Consider the following 18,543-nt stretch of genomic DNA (forward strand, 5'->3'; position numbering starts at 1 on the left):
CAGTGCGGGGCTGCCTGCTTGCAGGCGGCTGGTGGCACACGTCCGCTCTTACAAAGCTGTCAGCTTACACAGAGGGGTGCTCCCACATGCTTTGACGCAGCTTCTTGCGCATGTATGCTCTCAGACGCTTGCTGCACACGTGTCTATTTATGCATCTGTCTGCTTGCACACATACTCTCACCCAGCTGCTTGCACATGCATGCCCTCACCCAGGTGCTTGCACACACGCTCTCTGCCACATGCATTTGCAGCTGCTCGTGGGAGCTGAGGTTTCGGCCACCCCCGCAGCATCTCTTGGGGCCTGGAGCGCTCGTGGCCCTGCGCTGCGACTCCTTTTTGGCTTTCCGTGGCTGCTCCTGCTGCTCTGCGGCACCTCAGAGGCGCTCTCCGAGCCCGCGGCCTCCAGCCAGAGCCTGAGCCTGGCCTGGACGGGGCAGACTAGATGTGACCTCTGCAGGGCCCCTCCAGCCTGACTTCCCTAGGATTCAGGCAGTCTGCGTGCCTGGGCTCGCAGGTGCCCCCCAGTTGGTTCAGCTCATGGGGCAGTGTGTATCAGTTGGAGCTAGCCCTGAAAGCATGTGGGACTGTGAATATCAAGACCTCCATTTCCGTGTGTGGAAAAATCCTCTTGTACGTTATTGAAAATGCCCCAGATTTTGTCAAGTCACAGTTTTTTTCCTCCTTGTATCTTAAACCTTTTCTAAAGGTGCTGTGTTGTGTAGGATGTGGCACATACAAAGTACAGAATGATGTGGCACTGTGTAAAGGTTCACCTGGCATGAGACACGTAGCATTCCCAAACACCAATCGTGTTCATAGGCAAAGGTGTGTGCGAGTGTGTAGATGTACTGGAAGGACCGTCGGTAATGACCTCTGTATCCATGTTGTCTAACGCTGCCTAGTGCGAGCCTCTCCTTGGAATCTCATATCACTCGCTCACAAAAGGCACTCTGAAGTGTTGTATACTGGGGCTGGCCTGAAGCTGAATTTCTATGGGAAATGTCTACAGAAGTGGTGCAGCTGTTCAAAATAGACTGCCTTGTGTCCATGTTCCTGTTTTTTTTTCTGAAAGAGCTGCACGGGTTGAGAGAGAGGGTTTAAGTTTTGTTAGGATTCTGCATCCAAAAAAGTGCTTTTTTTGGTTTCCTTTGAAAACCTAGCATGGTGGCAAAAGTTATGAGCAGGGATCCTGATTTTCTCTGTTTAAAAATTGCAAATTCTCTGATAAAATGCAAATTCTCTGATTAAAAACTTAAAATCTGTGTTTTCCACAATGAAAATGAAATGTCACTATAGATATAGATATCAGTTGAACACAATGTTTTATTGAAATAGTTACAATTTTAAAGCAATTTGGAAGCCTGCCAGGGCCTCAATCACTATAATAAAATACATTCTAAATACTTACAAATTTTGGCATTTGATTTTGGTTTTTTTTATCATGGAAAATCAGAGATCCTCCTGCCCCCTTCACTAACCAAGACGTGGGTCCAGCTGCAGCTGTCCCAGCCTCCTACTGCTCTGTGGCAATGAACAGCCCTGATATGCTGATGCCCTGCCCATGCCATTGCCCCTCACTCCCAATCCACAGCCCCTGAGCCCTGCTGTGAGCCACAGAATATAATTCCTCAGCCTTGTGTGGGTGGGAAGGTCTCCTGGATGCATGAGGCTTCCAGTTTGTGATGCTGGTGGTCTCTAGTTTGATTTCCCTGTGTTGAAGATTGTGTTTTCCTGTAAATGACTGACACAGCAACCCAAACGGCACACTTCAAAACTTGCATTGTGCACAATGGAGCATTTAATTTCTTAAGTTGTTCCCAGCAGAACAGAAGCAATGATTGGTACATGTAATGCTGAATCCTTCTTCAGTAGCTCTGATGAAAGGGATGCGACATAAATGAAGTAACAACCTGTGCCAGGTGTGGCATTCTTAGCTTTGTTTTTCAGCTTTCCTAGGCCTGCTTGGCAAATTTGTGAAAGGAGAATCCTATTCTGACACTCACAAAAATCAGTCGTTTCCTTCTGAAATAACCTGTACCTTTTGTAATCAGCCTCCAAGAATCACACATCCCATGCATGCCCCTGAGGCAAAGCATTATTAAGAATCAAACCACAGAATAAATAATTAAAAAAGCAGTGTTTTAGAAGTAATTGATTGTCAGTCAAAATGAAGATAGCTGGTTTGGAAACTGAATACAGTGGTCTCCTGCAACATCTGTGGCTTCTCCTTCCGTGACTTATGTCTGGAAGATGTTTGGGCATAAGGTGTTATTAATTCTATGATACCACTAGAAATGCATCTGCATACTGCTACATGGACAGGAGAGAAAGTGAACTGTGTGCTGTAGCTAGACATGTATAGGAGACAGTTAGAGTCCAAGACACCTTCCAAAAAAACAACTAATCTTTTCCTGCCATTTTCCTGCCATCTGGGATGTGCACAGTTTTCAATATAAGATTACTTTTCCCCCAAAGCTGCTTTACTTCATGTTGGCCTGCTTTCACACGGAATAGGTTTGAAGATGATTTCAACATTTTCCATCAAGACCAGGTCGTATCTGCACAGCTGGGGTCTACATAAAGAGAACACAAGATCCTATGAGCATTCTATATAAGGCCTCAACTATGTGGTAAGATCATACATCATATTAGGAATTTGTGTAGCATGAGTTTGCTATAGCAAGTTTAGAAGAAAAGGAAAACAGCCCTGGGTTGGGTTCCAGTGTTGTGGGAAACGGGAAGATTTAAACCAGATGTTTTGGGTGCGGTTCTGCGAGAATGAAACCCCTCTGCCCTGATTTTACAAGGAAGTGATAGCAGCATACTAACACTTACTTTTGTTGAGTTAAGTCTCAGGGAAGGAAAGCTCTAAAGAGTTATCTCACAGGTAGCAGGAGATAATGATGAAGGGTCTCCGGACTAATGGTAAACAAGGTATATCAAAGGGCTGACCAGAAGCTGGAAAAATGGATCAAGAGATAGTGGAGATCTGAGAAAAACAGGCTAGGGAGTCATAAGTAACAAAGGTGGACAGAAGGGAGCTGGCTTGCTGGAAATTCAGATTCCTTCCATGGTTCTGTAATTCATAAAAGAGTGCCAGATTTGACTGAAATTACAAGGAAAATGGATGGTGTGAATTATTCCTTTTATTTTACTACTGTTTTCTCTCTGTTGCACATTCACCTTATTTTCAATAAGACTGGATGAGTCAAGGCCTTTTCCCTCAGTAATTTTGCACAGAGAAGAAATCCTTTCAGACGCTAAAGAGAGGAGGTCAAAGAACATGTGGAACATTCAGCTCAGAAGTCAAGATTGACTCAAGCAGTGTTGTCCCCCAACAGTGGTTCTCAAAATATTTTGCACCAAGACCCATTTGTAAACACCGATGGCTAGTCCCAACCTGGTGCCCCTCACTCCTGACCCACTGCCCCTTTCCCCAGGCCACCCCCCCCACAGTGTGTGGGGTTGGGGGGTATGTGTAGGGCATGGGTGGCCCCAAGCAGCCCCTTGCAGGCTGGAGCTCTGGCAGCCTGCTAGGGAAAAGCCAGAGTTTCCCACATTTCTCTCTTTTAAAGGAGAATCCATTTTTCAAGTTTGATCCATTTTTTATGTTTGTCCCTCCAGAGGTGGTGCAATCACCTACCCCGGAAATCTTGAAGAGGAGACTAGACAGTCATCTTGCTGGGGACACCTGACCCCCAGTTATCTTTCCTGCTCGGTGCAGGGTGCTGGACCTGATGATCTTCTGAGGTCCCTTCTGGCCTCACAATCTATCGGTCTATGAATCATGACCTTTTCATATATTCTTGCGACACACTGTTGGGTCACGACCCATGGGTTGAGAAACACTATCCCAGAACGTGTGGCACAAGGGACTGGCCAAGGAGGAGACATAAGTCAGCGGGACAGAATGGAGCAGCAGATATATTCATTCATGCTGTGTGGACTGGGGTTACTGTTCCACGGTCAGCAATAGCTACCAGCTGCCTACCACTCACTGGTGTCTGAGGGAGCCCCTTCCCTATCTCCACACCCCTTTATTTGGAAGACAAGATGTCTGCAGAAAGTAGGTGGCCACTGTTGGGAAGCTTGGCTTTTTAATGGCTGCTCATGTACATATGTTGGACTCTTGTATTTATGTGAGTTGGATTTGTTTTTGCAACTCTGGTATAAAAAGCAGAACTTCCTCTGGAGGCAAAATAATAAGAGGGCTTTTTTGGTTTGCTTTGGGATTCTTTGGTAATAAATGAGAAGAGCCACTCATATGATTAGAGGCTTGAAGAGCAAGCCATATGAGGAAAGGCTGACAGATATGGGACTGTTCAGCTTAGAAAAGAGAAGACTTCAGTGGGATTTGGTGACAGCTTACAAATATATCAGGGAAGAGCATCAGGAGCTAGGCAAACGACCATTTACCAAAGCGCCCCAGGGGAAAACCAGGGGCAATGGTCATAAAGTCCTAGAAGAAGGTTTCAGACTAGATGTAAGGAAAAACTTCTTCACAGTGAATAGACTCCCAGCAGGGGTGGTGCAGGCACTTACCCTGGAGATCTTCAAAAGAATACTGGACGCATACCTTGCTGGGGTTATTTGACCCCAGCAGTCTTTCCTGCTTAGAACAGGGAGGGCTGGACCCGATGATTGGAGGGTTCTGCCTGAGTAAAGATTGTAAGCTGAAACCCCAAATTACTTAAAGACATTAAACCAAATTCTCTCTCCAGATGTGGATGAAAAATTCAAAGTGAACAGTGGGGAGTAAATGTCTTTAAAAGCAGAATTTGGCCTTATATAAATCATCATCATCATTGGCAATCCCTCAAATGAGGATGATTATCTTATATGTGGTTCCAAAAATGGCTTATGAGGCCAATCCAGGGTCAGACTCTGTTGCAGCTTGAGTATGTTTCCATTTGGGGTGGGTGGCTCTGGGTTTTTAGTTCGGTCCATGACTTACTGTTTCTGCCACTCCCATTTTTCCATCTCCTGTTGTCATCAAAAGGTTCCAAAGTACTGAGATCCTTGCAGCAGACTCTTCCTCCTCTTGGGGCGATCCCAGGTGATAGTCTCCCATGAGATGATACTGATGATAAATTTTTTCAAGTTTGTCTGGAGGACATCCTTGAAGCACTTTCTCTGCCCTCCTCTTGAGCACATGCCTTGACTGAGCTGAGTGAATAAAACTTGCTTCGGGAGTCTGGAGTAGAGTGGCCATAACAGAGGACATTCCAGTTTTCTGCTACTCTGTCCTCTATTGATATGAAACTGGACACCTTTTTTTCTCATTGTAAAAAGTAGAGGACAAAAAGGTGTCCGGTTTTGTATCAAAAGAGGATAGAGGACAATCAAACTGTCCTCTATGGTAGCACACTAGTCTGGAGTCGGACTTTGATGGCACTGAAAAAAAAAAATCACATATTGTGGATGTCAGCAAGATGTTGAATCTCCTTTGCCTTGTCTTCCCATGATCTGTTCTTCATATCATGGGTCCTCCTTTAGACTTCTGCCTTGGCTTGTTGGAGATTCAGTTTCTTTTGCTTGGAGTTGATGGAGTTGATAACACCACCAGGATGAGGTGGAGACAGTAGATGGCAATTCTTTCCCTCCTGAAAAGCCACATATGTCCTTTGATGGTGCCATGACATAGCAAGTTCAGATCACCATTATAATAAGCCTGCCCAGCCCTGCAGCCATGGGTCTACAAGTCCTCAACAGCAGAGCAGCAGATGTCAGAATCTCAGCAGTTGTGAAGGTGGAAGGCGGCTGCAGCAGAACGAGATCGCCAGTTGTCTTGGTCTCCTTGCCATTGGACGAAGGTCCTGTTCTGTCAAGAACCTTGTGGGAGCAGGTTCTCCACAGTAAAAGAAATTCTCCATGGAAACGGCTTTTCCAGCACATTTTTCAAGTCCTTTGGTGACCAGCTGATGATGACAGAAGCAGAATTGTGAAGTCTGGAAGCTCCTATTCATGAACTGGTATGAAGGCGGCAGTTACAAGAAAGTTGTCTAGTACTTGGAGCCAAGAGTGTGATTCGGCCAAAGCACCCTTCTTCCGGATCCACTTTGCTCACCCCACATGAGGAGGGGGCTAGAAAAGGTGCCCTAAACTTAGATTGCCTACCTTTTTCTTGACTGAGTAACTGCATCTAGTGAGATTACCTTTACTGTAGTCAAAATCAACAAAGACACACAATCAGTTTTGGGACCTAGAACATTAGGAGACTCATGGACAATCCTAACAGTTAGGGACCTACTGAATTAATGGTGGAAGTGGGCTGTGCAGCAACTGCTTTAATCATGCAGGTTGCCCTGCACACCCCACCATGTTGCTGATTAGCTGAGCGGCCCCAGTGGCCCTGTTGTTTGCTGCTGACTGGCTAGGAGGCAAAAACGAGACTATATTTAAAACCACAGTTTTCGCTTCTCTGCTGATCAGAAGCAAGTGGCACAGCCCCTCTGCCAATCCATAGGAGGAAGTGTATAGGAGAACCTGCAAGATTAAAGGAGCTGCCGTGCAGTTCACTTCCACCATGAATTTGGTAGGTCCCTATTAATAGTGAACACCCAGAGCACTGTACTACAATTGTGGCTTGAGAACTCAGATGACACAACATTGAGCGAGACTTGGGAACCGAGAGATGGGTAGCTCAAAGAACAAGGAGGTGGCTATACCTTCTTGTGAAAGGTTAAACAGGAAGGAGAATGGTGGCTTCACAGAGTTGGTTTTTGCCATCAAGAATGAACTCATAAACCAACCCAATGAGTTCCCTATCAGAATTAATGGGCACTTCATGATTCTCCATCTTAAACAGTCAAGGAGCCAAAACACCACTATCATCAGCACATCTGCCCCGACTCTTGACGCCGCTGCCAAAACCAGGGAGGAATTCTATGCCAACCTTGACCAAATCCTTTCTGGTATTCCAGAGAAAGACAGACTTATACTTCTTAGCAATTTCAACACCAGAGCCAGAAGAGACTCAAACCTCTGGAATGGAACCATTGGCAAGGAAGGAGTGGGAAATGCCAACTCCAGCAGTATCCTCCTTTTGACCAAATGCACAGAACACAGACTCACCGTCAATCAGGGCCAATGCCTAGGGGGTGCATGTGGATTCCCTGAGCATCGCAGTGCACCCCTACAAAAAGACACCGCAGACACTTGGTGGCTGGCAGCATCTGCGGGCAGTCCAGCAGTGTCTGCAGGCAGTCTGGCAGCATCTGCGGGAGCTCCACACTTACCACCACCAGAGTCCTGCTGCTGCCAATGCAGCTGTGCCTCCCCAGCCACTGAGAGCATGTGTCCTTCATGCCATCACTGACACCCTGTTCTGCCTGAAAAACAGGCCCAAGACATCATGGCAACACACGCAATCCAATCATTGGCACTTGATTGAGTATGTCAGTGTCAGTGGGATTGCAAAGATGTCCACATCACCTGAGCTATACTAGGAGCTGATGATTGCTGGATCAATCACTGACTCATCTGCTCATTTATGTCATTCAAATTGGCTCCCAAATAATGGTTGCAGCAGAAGCAATGGTGATGGAAGATCTATGTCAAAGTACTCAAGGACCCAATCAAGTGAGACCTCTTCCACCAGTTCCTCAATGAAAAAATGGGGATTTCCAATCAACAACAATAGGAGAATGTTGGCAGTGCTTGTAGGTCCTCAAGTCCACTGTCACCAGCGCCTGCAAAGGGATGCATGAATGATGCATGCCTCCTGAGGCTGGGTGGGGCATGGAAACTGCCTGCAGGCAGCAGTGTCAGCAGCAGAGGTGTGTTGGCAGTGGGTGGGACTGCCCTCAGGTGGCTGTGGCAGTGCTGGTCGTGAAGGCGGGCCAAGCAGGGACCTCCTGCAAGCGGCTGCAGTGATGTTGGTGGCGAGGGCAGGCTGAGTGGGTACCATCCACAGGTGGCCACAGTGGTATCGGCAGCGACGGGGTGGGGGTGGCGAGTGCTGACTGCCTACAGGCGGCAATGCAGACATCAGCAGTGGCCAATTTTAGGGGGGGGCCACATCCCCCCCATGCCTCCCCTACGCGTTGCCTATGAAGAAATGGGTGGATTCTCTACCAGGAAACATCAAGACTGGTTTTATAAGAATCATTGGGAGAGCCCAGGGTTGATCGAACACAAATACAAGGCCTTTTGTACTTGGTAGAATGACCTAATACACATATACATATAGAAATTACACACAAATGTCCTCAGGCAGGTCAGTAATGCACATTAAACATTTACAAGTGTCTGATTTGTAAGTGGAGATTGTTAATAATTCTCTACTTACCTTTCCGGATTTGAAATTGACCATAACCTCATTTGGAGAATCCTGAGTTTGTACTTTGGGCCTACTACACTCCCTGTGGAAAATGTCAAGGACATTCTTTGTACTTCATCCAAATCCCGGTCAAATCCAGTTAGCAAAATAGTTTGTCTGTGTTGTTGAAAAACTGCAGCTTCACTAAAAAGAAAACAAACAATGTATGATACACTAACTAAAAAGAAAATGGCATGCTGAGTAGATTCAGTGTAACATTAAAAGCAGTGATTGTGGGAAAGAACCAAAACCTTTGATTTGCTTCTGTTTTTCAGCGGGTTGGGTTTGAATTCAGATATCTAGAACTAAATACACCCTGATTATTTGTGTACCTAGGCACTTCCAGAAGCCATAAGGAATTAATTTCTCATTTCTTTCAGGTGTGAGTAAAATCATATGAGAATGGTTGTCTGTGAGACTGTTGTCATTCAAGATGGTACAAATCTTGGGAGATCACTTCCATTCTACTGCTGTGGACTGAAAACTTGTTAGTGCAGCTCAGAAAATACTAGCACCATTGACCTCAAATGATATTCCTAGCTCCAATTCTGTCTTGATCCTAAACTCAAACTGCTAGACTAATCCCTGCTTCCCACATGGACCTATACATTTAATCATCCATTCATACTAAATGATGACATACAAAATCCTATATTAAAATACAGTAGATTTCTGATTTAGAGCTATAAAATGGAAGATTAGGAGTTAAGATGCTGAGGTGTCTTAAACCAGTTTCTCATAGTGGTTTTAGCTAGCCACAATACAGGCCTCTATGGAACAGCAGATTTGACAAAGTTATATTACAGCATAACATTAAAGCCAATGGGATTTCATAAGGGATGGATTTGTCCCAGTGATTTTTGCCAGCATAGCTCATTTTATACTGAGATGTTGCAGGAAGCTCCCCTGGTATGTGCACAATCAACATACACAAAAAAAACTTATGCTATGATACTGCACAGGTGAGCAAAGACAGAACAAGGAGCAATGGTCTCAAGTTGCATCAAGAGAAGTTTAGGTAAGATATTAGGAAAATTTTCTCACTAGGGGTGTAATAAAACATGGGAACAGGTTACCCAGAGAGGATGTGGACTCTCCATCCTTGGAAGTTTTTAAGTCCGTGTGATGGGGGACAATCTCCCAGGCCCAGTTACGGTACTGGCCTGCCTGCCTGTCTAGGGCAGTCTGCCCAGTCTCTCCTGCCATGCCTTGTTGTTAAGAGAATGGTTATAATCTGTGCAGGAGGCTGCCCATCCCAATGCCCAGGGGTTTTCACATGACTCCGACCTTCCCTTATCATGTCCCATGCCTCATAGATGGCATCCTTACATTGCTGTAGCTCAAGACTGGGCCATACTCAGCCCCTTGACAGGCCGCACACATTCATCCTTTTATTCCCCACAACAGGCCTCATTCACATCACCCACTCTCACCGGGCCTCTAGCACTCAACCCACCCACTGGGCCCCTTACTTGCTGCCCCACATGGGGCCACACTCATCCTGACCTGCTCCCTTGAGTGGCTCCCGTAAGCCATCAGGCTTGCCTACACACACTCTTTGGCTGGCCCTGGATTGCATATTTGTCTGTGTGCCTGTTGACTGGGGGTGGTTATTATGGGCTTGGGAGCCTGTTCTGTATGTATTGTGTAACATCAGAGGGTTGCAGATAAGCAAGTAACTGGCATAGACAGTGTGTGACTAAGTGACTATGCAAGTGACTAAGAACATGCAGCTAGAAATACCACTCCATTGTCACTGAAGAGTACCTGAAAAACTTGTCTGGCAGGAAACATTTGGCTGCAGCCTGATTTGATGAATTATACCGATTTGCATGACCACATATGCACAAATGACCATTTCACTCTTGAAAATAAGTGGCATGTTTTTCTGATGCTACGTCCTAAGGGCTAGAGCGAAGACTGGTGTAACTTGGTGCAGTCTATGGAAATCACATAGTGTTATGCTAATTTATGACAAGTTGGGTTTGGTCTTGCAAGGTGTAAGCATAGTGACCCTTGACACAGAACTCCCTGTACTATCTTCTTCCCAAAATCATGTTCTGGTTGGTCTAAATGACTTGCTTGTGACACCAATATGACTTACTGGTTGATTCTGGATTTTGTTGTGTTTCCAGCTTGGTCAGTCAATTTAATTGTGAGGGAACCTCTCCTCATATTTTGGTTCCAGGTAGTGACATCCACAAAGTAATGATAAACTGTGAGGTAAACAAAGAAAGAGTATGGTTAGATGAGGGTTAGATGATCCATCTGCACATGCTACTGTAAAATCCCTCTGCACATGCTACTTTCCTGAACTGTGCTGTGCAGAGGGACTTTACTGGCAACCTGCACAGAGAGGTGAAAAATCAGGCTGGTGCCTGCATTTGTGATGCTTGCTATAAACTCTGACCAAAGAGCAGGGTATGACAAATCCTTCCAGAGGTAGCGCACTAATTAGTGATGGGATTCAACCAGACCAAGAGCTTGAAACAGTGTGATTGGAGTCTGTTCTGCTCTTTGCTTTCCTTTCCTTTCTGTGTATACTGCTGCCCAGTGGGAAAAATTAAAAAATAAAATAAAGCAGAGCGATAACAAACAAAGGTTTTGGGAAAAAGTCCTGAACGCCACCTGTTATGCTTGTCCAAGGGCATTCAGAAGTACATGACTCCAGGCACAAGTGAGGGAAAGAATGCTAGCAGGCTGGCAAGCCCAGAATATATAGTGAACATAAAGCAAAGCTATACATGAATTCCCATCAACAGATTCAACAAAAAAGTAACTTTAGATTCTCATGTGATCCTTCGGCACATTCATGTATCTCTCACTTCCCTTAGTTCTGTTCTCCTTCGTTAAGCACCAAAAAAGGACAGAAGCCTATTTTTTCTTTCAGGTCACTTTTAAGAGTCAAAGTCTCAACTAACCCAAGGAAGTCATGCCACTGCTACAATGGGAACAAAACTGGACTCTGGGACAGTTACTGCTCTTTTTCCTAAGCTTTTTTTAATTTATCACCACCAAATCTTCTAAAAGGACAAGTCTGTTCCAGCACACCCCTGCTTAACTGGTCTGTAAAAGGTTCCTGTTCTTTCAATTGTGCCATTTTGGAGCAATACAAATGCATTTTCTGTGGCCAGATGGCCTGTGTGTGTGTAACTTGTTGTGGGATGTCCCTGCTGGCTAACCACCTGTCCTGAACGGTTTGTGTTTGTGCTGTTGCAGAAAGGGACAGTCCTCAGTGTGTCTGTCCAGAAATGTGAATCACTCACTGCAAAACGGTTCTTTGTCAGCTGTATCAAAAAAGGCTTTAGTCACTGGAGGATCCTTTTGCGTTAAATGGCTTTTCCATTCATAAGCATAGTATCCTAGAGAACAGAGGGTAAAAATATAATAAAAGGTTACTAGAGCGGCTATGGAAAAGACAGGTTGCATTTGATTTATACTATATTACTTTTCAGACACAAGGAGAATATTTAAATTAGTTACTGATCAAATATACTGCAGATCAAGCTGATCCCAACAATCTGCACAGTTACCACACACTTTTAGTCTTATTCACGTGAGTGAACCAAGGCACAGGTGGCAGTGTCCAGAGGAAGGCAATTTAATGGTGCCTGTTCTGGTCTATCCCATATTTTTAAGACCCTTCTTTTTTCTTTGGAATAATATACCGCCCCCTGCACACACATTGAAAGTTGACTTCTGGGAGCTCAAGAGAATATTTTAATGGCTTAGATTTCATTTGAGGAAGTCTACAGTTATGCTCTTAAATCTGTATTTGGACACCTTGATAAGTAATTTCTGAAATGCAGAGCATCTCACCAGATAGATGGAAGTACAGGCTGCTGAGCAGGTTTTGAAGGCTCAGCCTGAAACTGTGTCATGCCCTTAATTCCCCATATTGTTCTGCTGATACACTCCATTTCTACACTGCTGCTTCCTCCCCTATTTGAGTTTAAAGTCCTCAAGCAAGTCTTTGATTTGGCCTTTCCAGTCCTAGGCTCACCATGAATGCAGACTTCCTATGAAAGTCTTGATGCAGATGTGCAGAGACTGAGTGAAATCACCACATCCATTTTCATTTGCAATGTAAGCTAGGAACTTAACTGCTCTGGCTGAAAGGGGAAAGGTGTCATCTCACCACCAAGTGTTTATAAAAAGCAAGAAAGAAGCAAAGACAGTTTTCTGTAGGTGAGTTTGCAAAGCTTTGGGTCCTTAAGCAGTAGTCTCCATTCTGTTTGTAAGAGTTTCCACAGGAAAAAAAACATAGGTGAAAGTAGGACAGGTGACTGAGAGAGGTGTGATTCTCAAAAAAATCATCACCTAAAAACACTTCTATCCACAATGGGTGCTGCATCTTTCTTACCCAGTACTGGGCATGGCAGAGGCTGGAAAATGTTGCAACTGGTACATTTGCCGTTCTTGTAATCTCTGTACGACTTGCATGGGTAGGCAGTGATGTTGCAGCTCTTTTTCAAGGATGACAGGAACAGGAAAACAGATCTCTGATGGTCACATTTGAAATATTGTGATCCTCGATTGCACAAGGAGAAAAAATCATTAGAAATGAGTTGCGTAACTAAGGCTGGGCATGTGGGGCACTAGCCCTAGGCATCAGTTTAGAGGGGGAGTGCCAGGGGAGCCCATGCTGCTGCAGTATGATAGCACATCCCATTACCGCCCCCAGCTCTCTGACAAAATACCCTTCTCCCCAAGCACCACGATTCCTACTTACACTTCTGTTAGAAATCCCAGTGCTGCCTGCCAGCAGTGTTAGTGCTACAGCAAAGCTGTATGATTGCAGCCAGGATAGAATTGCTGCCCAGTCTTAATGCAAGGCATTTAAATGGGGTCATGTCAAACATTGACCAGTGATTTGTAGCAGATGCTGGCAAGCAATGCATGTGGACCACATAACTTCAGGTCTGTTGCTTGGGGGATGGGTGTTCCTGCTAAAGTACAGGGATTGGGCCACAGTCTAATCAGTGCATCAAAGTAAGCAAACCACAGGAGACTTCACTGACACCAGGCTCAGAGCAGCCCAGGGGAAGAGGGAAGATGGGGGAAATCAGAGCAAAGTCAAATATAGTGTGGACTTCCTTTGAAAAAATACCCCACCCCAGGTTGGAAGAGAGCGTGAACTTGCTGTGGCCAAAGATCTGCCCTTGGTTGTAGTGGAAACTTGATAAACTTCATCCTGTAATGCAATAGCTTGGAAAACACTCCTTACATGTTTCCATGCTTTATGGAGCACATATGGTTCTGATTTCAATGGGTAACCAGGTCAACTGACAATCTACACTGCAAACACTTTACTACTTACCACAAAATATAGGGGTTACTAGAGACCTCAGAGTGTTCTGGGGACTTAAAATGATCATTTAAAAATAAGTTTATACAACAACTATGACAACAACACTAAGCGGCCCAGGCTTATTGGGATGATTATTCAATGTATTTTTTTATAGCTTCCACAGTGCAAAGTAGATTTAATTACCTGAAAATATTGTTTGCGGACAGCCGGGTTGGTCAGTTCCTCCATTGGGATAGAAGTCTATGTGTCCTAAGGCTTCTCTGTAACCTAGTCCTAATAAAAGAAAATACTTTTTTTTTTCTCCTCTCCCCCACCAAATCATGAATCACAGAAAAAGGGAAATTTAAAATGAAGAATCTGGAACAACTAACACAGCTTCCTTTAGCTTTAGGGTGCTTGGTTGTCTGAGAGATTTAGCTTCTTTGTTCTGTTTATACATCACTGGGGCAAATAACTGTTGAAGGCACCAAATGGACAAGCTACCTGTTGGGTCCTTGGCCTTGCCTCTCCCCATGCCTTACTCAAACGCAGAGCCTGGACTCCCAGAGCATCCCCTGTGTCATCTGGTGAGGTGCCACAAACAAAACTGGTCCCACCCCGCTAGGCCACAAAAGATCCATGAGTGGATGGTCCCTTCCATGCACACACCAGGGAGGCTGAGGGAGAAGGGCACAATCCCCTGCAAAGAAGTGGACTCTGAATGGGATGCTGAAGTGAGGAAGTGTGCATAGTGGGAGTGTGCACAGATGATGAGGTCCTAGTGCTCTCAAAAAGATGAAGCTGCTGGAGTCGGGGAAGCTGAGCCTTCGAGAGCTCATGGACGGAAAGAAATGTGGTAGCAAGGTCGGGGGGGCCAATGGCTAGGCTGAAGATGTGAACACAGGTAGGTATGGGATGTGCTCCAACTGGTGTGAGGCTGGGAGAAGAGCCTCTGGATTGCCACACCTGCTTATTCCTACACTCCTGGTTCATTTCTAAGTTCCCATCTAGTGAGAAGCAGACAAGGAAGAAAGAAAACATCATTACCATCAATGTCGGAATGGATGACATCCACAAACTGGGCGTCTGAAGGATCTAACCTCTCGCTATGGGGTTTCCCACGGAACAGGGGTCCTGCTGGGTCAAGTGCTGAAATGCAAAATAGTTCTTATGGCACCCCTGTAATATCATACCATTTACAATGTTCTCTGTATTCAACATGAGCACCAGCTGAGGCAGAGAGATGAAGTGACTTACCAAAGACAAGAACAATGACTGGGAAAAGGGCTTACCTGTGATTCTCCCAAGTCTACCATTATACATCTGTCCCACAAACCCAGAGATATGTGCACCGAGGCTAATTCCTATCATATAGATAGAGTCAAGTGATGCTCCTTCTGCCTGCAATTTAAAAATGCTGTGATCATTGGTTACAGAAATACTAAGAACATAAGAAATATCAGAGGCAGGAACCAGCTGCTGGCCAGGTTTAAGTTTAATGAATGTTAACACACCTCCCTATTTTTACCCCCACCTCCCACAGTCATCTACTTTTTATCAAAGCAAATGCCAGAACTCTTGGATACACAATGCTCACTGCAAGAGCTGCCCTTTTACCCACTCCATTTATCCCACTGAAGAGGTGCTTCAAACTTAATCCCCATCTCGAGCATGGACCTGATAGGGGAACTCTTTGGCCAATTTCCCTGGGCACTAATTCATTATTATGTGTAACCAAAGTAAAGAATTTGGTACATCACATTTTTCTCTTACAATAGTTACTCTATCCCCTTTAAAAAGAATTTGCTGTCCCAAAGAATCTGATGTATTTATACCTTTCCTTCTCATAATACGTTTTATTTAGTACGCAGTTACTGTAAACATCTCTCTTACCAACATTCGGTCAATATGCTTCTTCAAGAATTCAGCGACCTTCCTGGTTTTTCTAAAAGCATTATGGTATATGAGAGTTGTGGCTCCCCGATTCCAGTCTACAATAATTATGTTGACATCTTCAATAGAAAGTAAAAGCTTTATTGTATCCTGGATCCATACTGGAGGAGAGCCTGTGGGTCTGTATCCATGGATAATGAAGATGGATTTCTTGGTCACATTTAGATAGTTGGAGGCCACTGTACTGAGGGTTTCAGCACAGTGCTGGTTCTGCCTTGTGTACAGCAGTAGTTTCACCTTCAGGTCTGTTCCTGTCAAAGCACTGCTTATACTGAGACCTGTGAATGCTGGACATGCTTCCTCTGTATCTGAAAACAAGACATGTTACAGGAGGTCATTATCAATCTGATCAACTTCTGTGCTTTTACCCCTATTGGCCAAAGCCAGACTGACAGATGATCCACCTCCAAGGGTCACATTTCCCTTCTTGCCTCCTCCTCACATGCACTGCTGCTGGCATCCTGGGACCTCACCTTCTGCCCTGGTGTTATGGCAAAAGCCTTGCCCCTAAGTCAGTGTTACTCCTCTGTCAGATTTCTGATCTCGCTTCACAGTATCTATACATCTGTGCTTTTCTGTTGTCCTCATCATCACTCTTGTGCCTGAGCACCTGCCAGTCCAGGGTGGGAATATTAAAACTAGGGCTGTGTGAGGCTTTGGACAGAGCTTCAGATCCAGAGAAGCTTCGGACACTTCAGGGTCCAAAGCAGCATGTCTGGGTCGAAGTGCCGCCTCATTTGGCTTCCCAAAGAGCGCTGAAGCCCCCTCGGAGATCCAGCCATAGGATATAATGGGGAAACAATAACATATCTATAACTTTGTTGTTTTTTGTTCAATTTGGATGATATTTTCAGGAGTGGTAGACTCTGTAGAGAGCATGAAGCCTGACAATTTTCAAGTTGATCGGTGTAGGGGTTTGGGGGGAACTGCACCCCAAATTCTTGTAAGCAAAACTCCTGTCATGTCTATGTGTTACAACACAGGGGCATCAAAACTGCAGAGCTGATAGATCTTACTGAGGCCACAATTAAGCAGATCGGTGCAGGGGCTTGGGGGGAACTGCCCCTCAAGCTGTGGACAAGCAAAACTTGTGCCATGGGTGACACTGTGTGTTAAGGTGCAGCGGGGTGACAGCTGCAGGGGTGGTGGCCCCTGCTGAGGCCATGACGCCTGCTAGCTGTGAAGGAGATCGGTGCAGGGGGGTTCTGGGGCCCTGCACCCCTAGCTGCTGACAGACAAAACTCATGCCGTGGGTGCTTTTGGGACTGACTGTCTCTGTTGTGGGGCTGGGAGACACTACTGCAGGCCTGGCTGCCAAGCTACTGTTTTACCAGTTACCAATCAATCAGGATTCACTCAGGGACCAGCTCAATACACAGGACCTAGCTAATGTAGCCAGTTAATTGCCATCAGTTAACACCTACAAAACCAGGCTAAGGAGAGGAAAGAATCAATACAGACAATCAACTGCCCCAAGACAGACACAGTCAGTCCCACAAGCACCCATGTCTCAAGTTTTGCCTGTCAGCAGCGAGGAGGTGCAGGGCCCCAGACTCCCCCTGCACCAATCTCCTCTACAGATGGCAGGTGTCATGACCTCAGCAGGGGCTACCATCCCTGCAGCTGTCACCCCGCTGTGCCTTAACACCTACAGTGTCACCTATGTCACGAGTTTTGTTTGTCCACACCTTGAGGAGCAGTTCCCCCCAAACCCCTGCACCGATCTTCTTGAAACATGGCAGGCTTTGTGGCCTCAGCAAGAGCTACTAGCCCTGCAGTTTTGACCCCTCTGTGGTGTAACACATAGACGTGACAGGAGTTTTGCTTTCAAGAATTTGGGGTACAGTTCCCCCCAAACCCCTACACCGATCTTCTTGAAACTTGGCAGGCTCTTTGGCCTCACCAGGGGCCACCTCTCCTGCAGTTTTCACCCCCTGTGGTGTGACACACAACCATGACATGAGTTTTGCTTTCATGAATTTGGGATACAGTTCCCCCCAAACCTCTGCACCGATCTTCTTGAAACTTGTTAAGTTTCATGCTCTCAGCAGAGTCTACTGTTCCTGCAAGTTTCATCCAGATTGGACAAAAAAACAACAAAGTTATAAATATTTCATTGATTTTCCCACTACACCCTATGGCCAGATCTGTGAGGTGGCTCTGAATCTTTGGGGCCACTTCAGCTGGATCGAGGTGGAAACCCGGTCTGGAGCTCTGGATTGGATCGTAGCCATCCAAAGTGGCTGGATCGGAAGCTGGATCAGATCGCTGCTGACTCACACAGGCCTAATTAAAACCCTTTTTAATACACATTTTTATTAGAAATTTATTATTAACGATTGTCATCATTGCAGCTGTAAAGGAGAAGGTGCAAATGGGGCTGGAGAGATATTACCATTCAGCAGAAAGCACTGTTTCCACTGCTAAGCTCTGTTTCCTCCCACATGTAACCTGTTCTGAGGCCTGTCCATGTCACCATTTTGCTCTGCACCCTGTTAAGCTGACCAAAACCTTCAGTTTCTGGTAGGGGAAGTCCTTTTAGGATCTGATTGGTATTTATTCATACACAGCACAGAAAGCATGTGAGAAGTCCTATAATCTCTGTGCTGGGACTGCTGCAATTGTGCAAACTTGATTAATAAAGAGATGAATGCAAAATGTGGTGAAATTCTCAGTATTTTTTTGGGGCGGTTGATATAAACCCGAGAGTAAGCATGAATCATAGTGAACAGTTTCTTTGGAATTGGTTCCAAAACCCCAACACCATTTCTCAAGTATAGTTTGTCGTTTGTCAGGATTAACTTGCAATAGAACAAGAAAATCCCCTAATGAGGCACTCTCTTCATCCACACCCTGTACATGCCCATACTCATACAAACACATTGTTTTCATAGATTTCATAGATTTCATAGACATCAGGGCTGGAAGGGACCTTGGGAGATCATCGAGTCCAGCCCCCTGCCCAAAGGGCAGGAAGTCA

General features: G+C 45.3%; 2 protein-coding genes across 2 annotated transcripts in view; both read right to left on the reverse strand.

The window, feature by feature from the left end:
* Positions 1 to 883, reverse strand: part of TMEM41A (transmembrane protein 41A) — a 9,853-nt gene extending 8,970 nt beyond the window's left edge. The window contains exon 1 of the mRNA XM_019543049.1: positions 774 to 883. Within this exon, the coding sequence (XP_019398594.1) occupies positions 774 to 883 (110 nt within the window). The remainder of the gene's footprint in view (positions 1 to 773) is intronic.
* Positions 884 to 2,071: 1,188 nt separating this feature from the next.
* LIPH (lipase H) lies at positions 2,072 to 15,878 on the reverse strand (the record flags this gene model as incomplete). The annotated part of the gene is made up of 9 exons (XM_019542956.1): positions 2,072 to 2,573; positions 8,291 to 8,464; positions 10,425 to 10,536; positions 11,587 to 11,682; positions 12,684 to 12,851; positions 13,815 to 13,904; positions 14,658 to 14,759; positions 14,903 to 15,011; positions 15,504 to 15,878. Coding segments are annotated over 9 exons (1,314 nt in total), but the record flags the coding sequence as incomplete, so codon positions are not given.
* Between the last annotated feature and the right edge of the window lie 2,665 nt (positions 15,879 to 18,543).

Source organism: Crocodylus porosus, unplaced genomic scaffold (assembly GCF_001723895.1).
Source record: "Crocodylus porosus isolate Cpor-Errol unplaced genomic scaffold, CroPor_comp1, whole genome shotgun sequence".
NCBI lineage: Eukaryota > Metazoa > Chordata > Crocodylia > Crocodylidae > Crocodylus > Crocodylus porosus.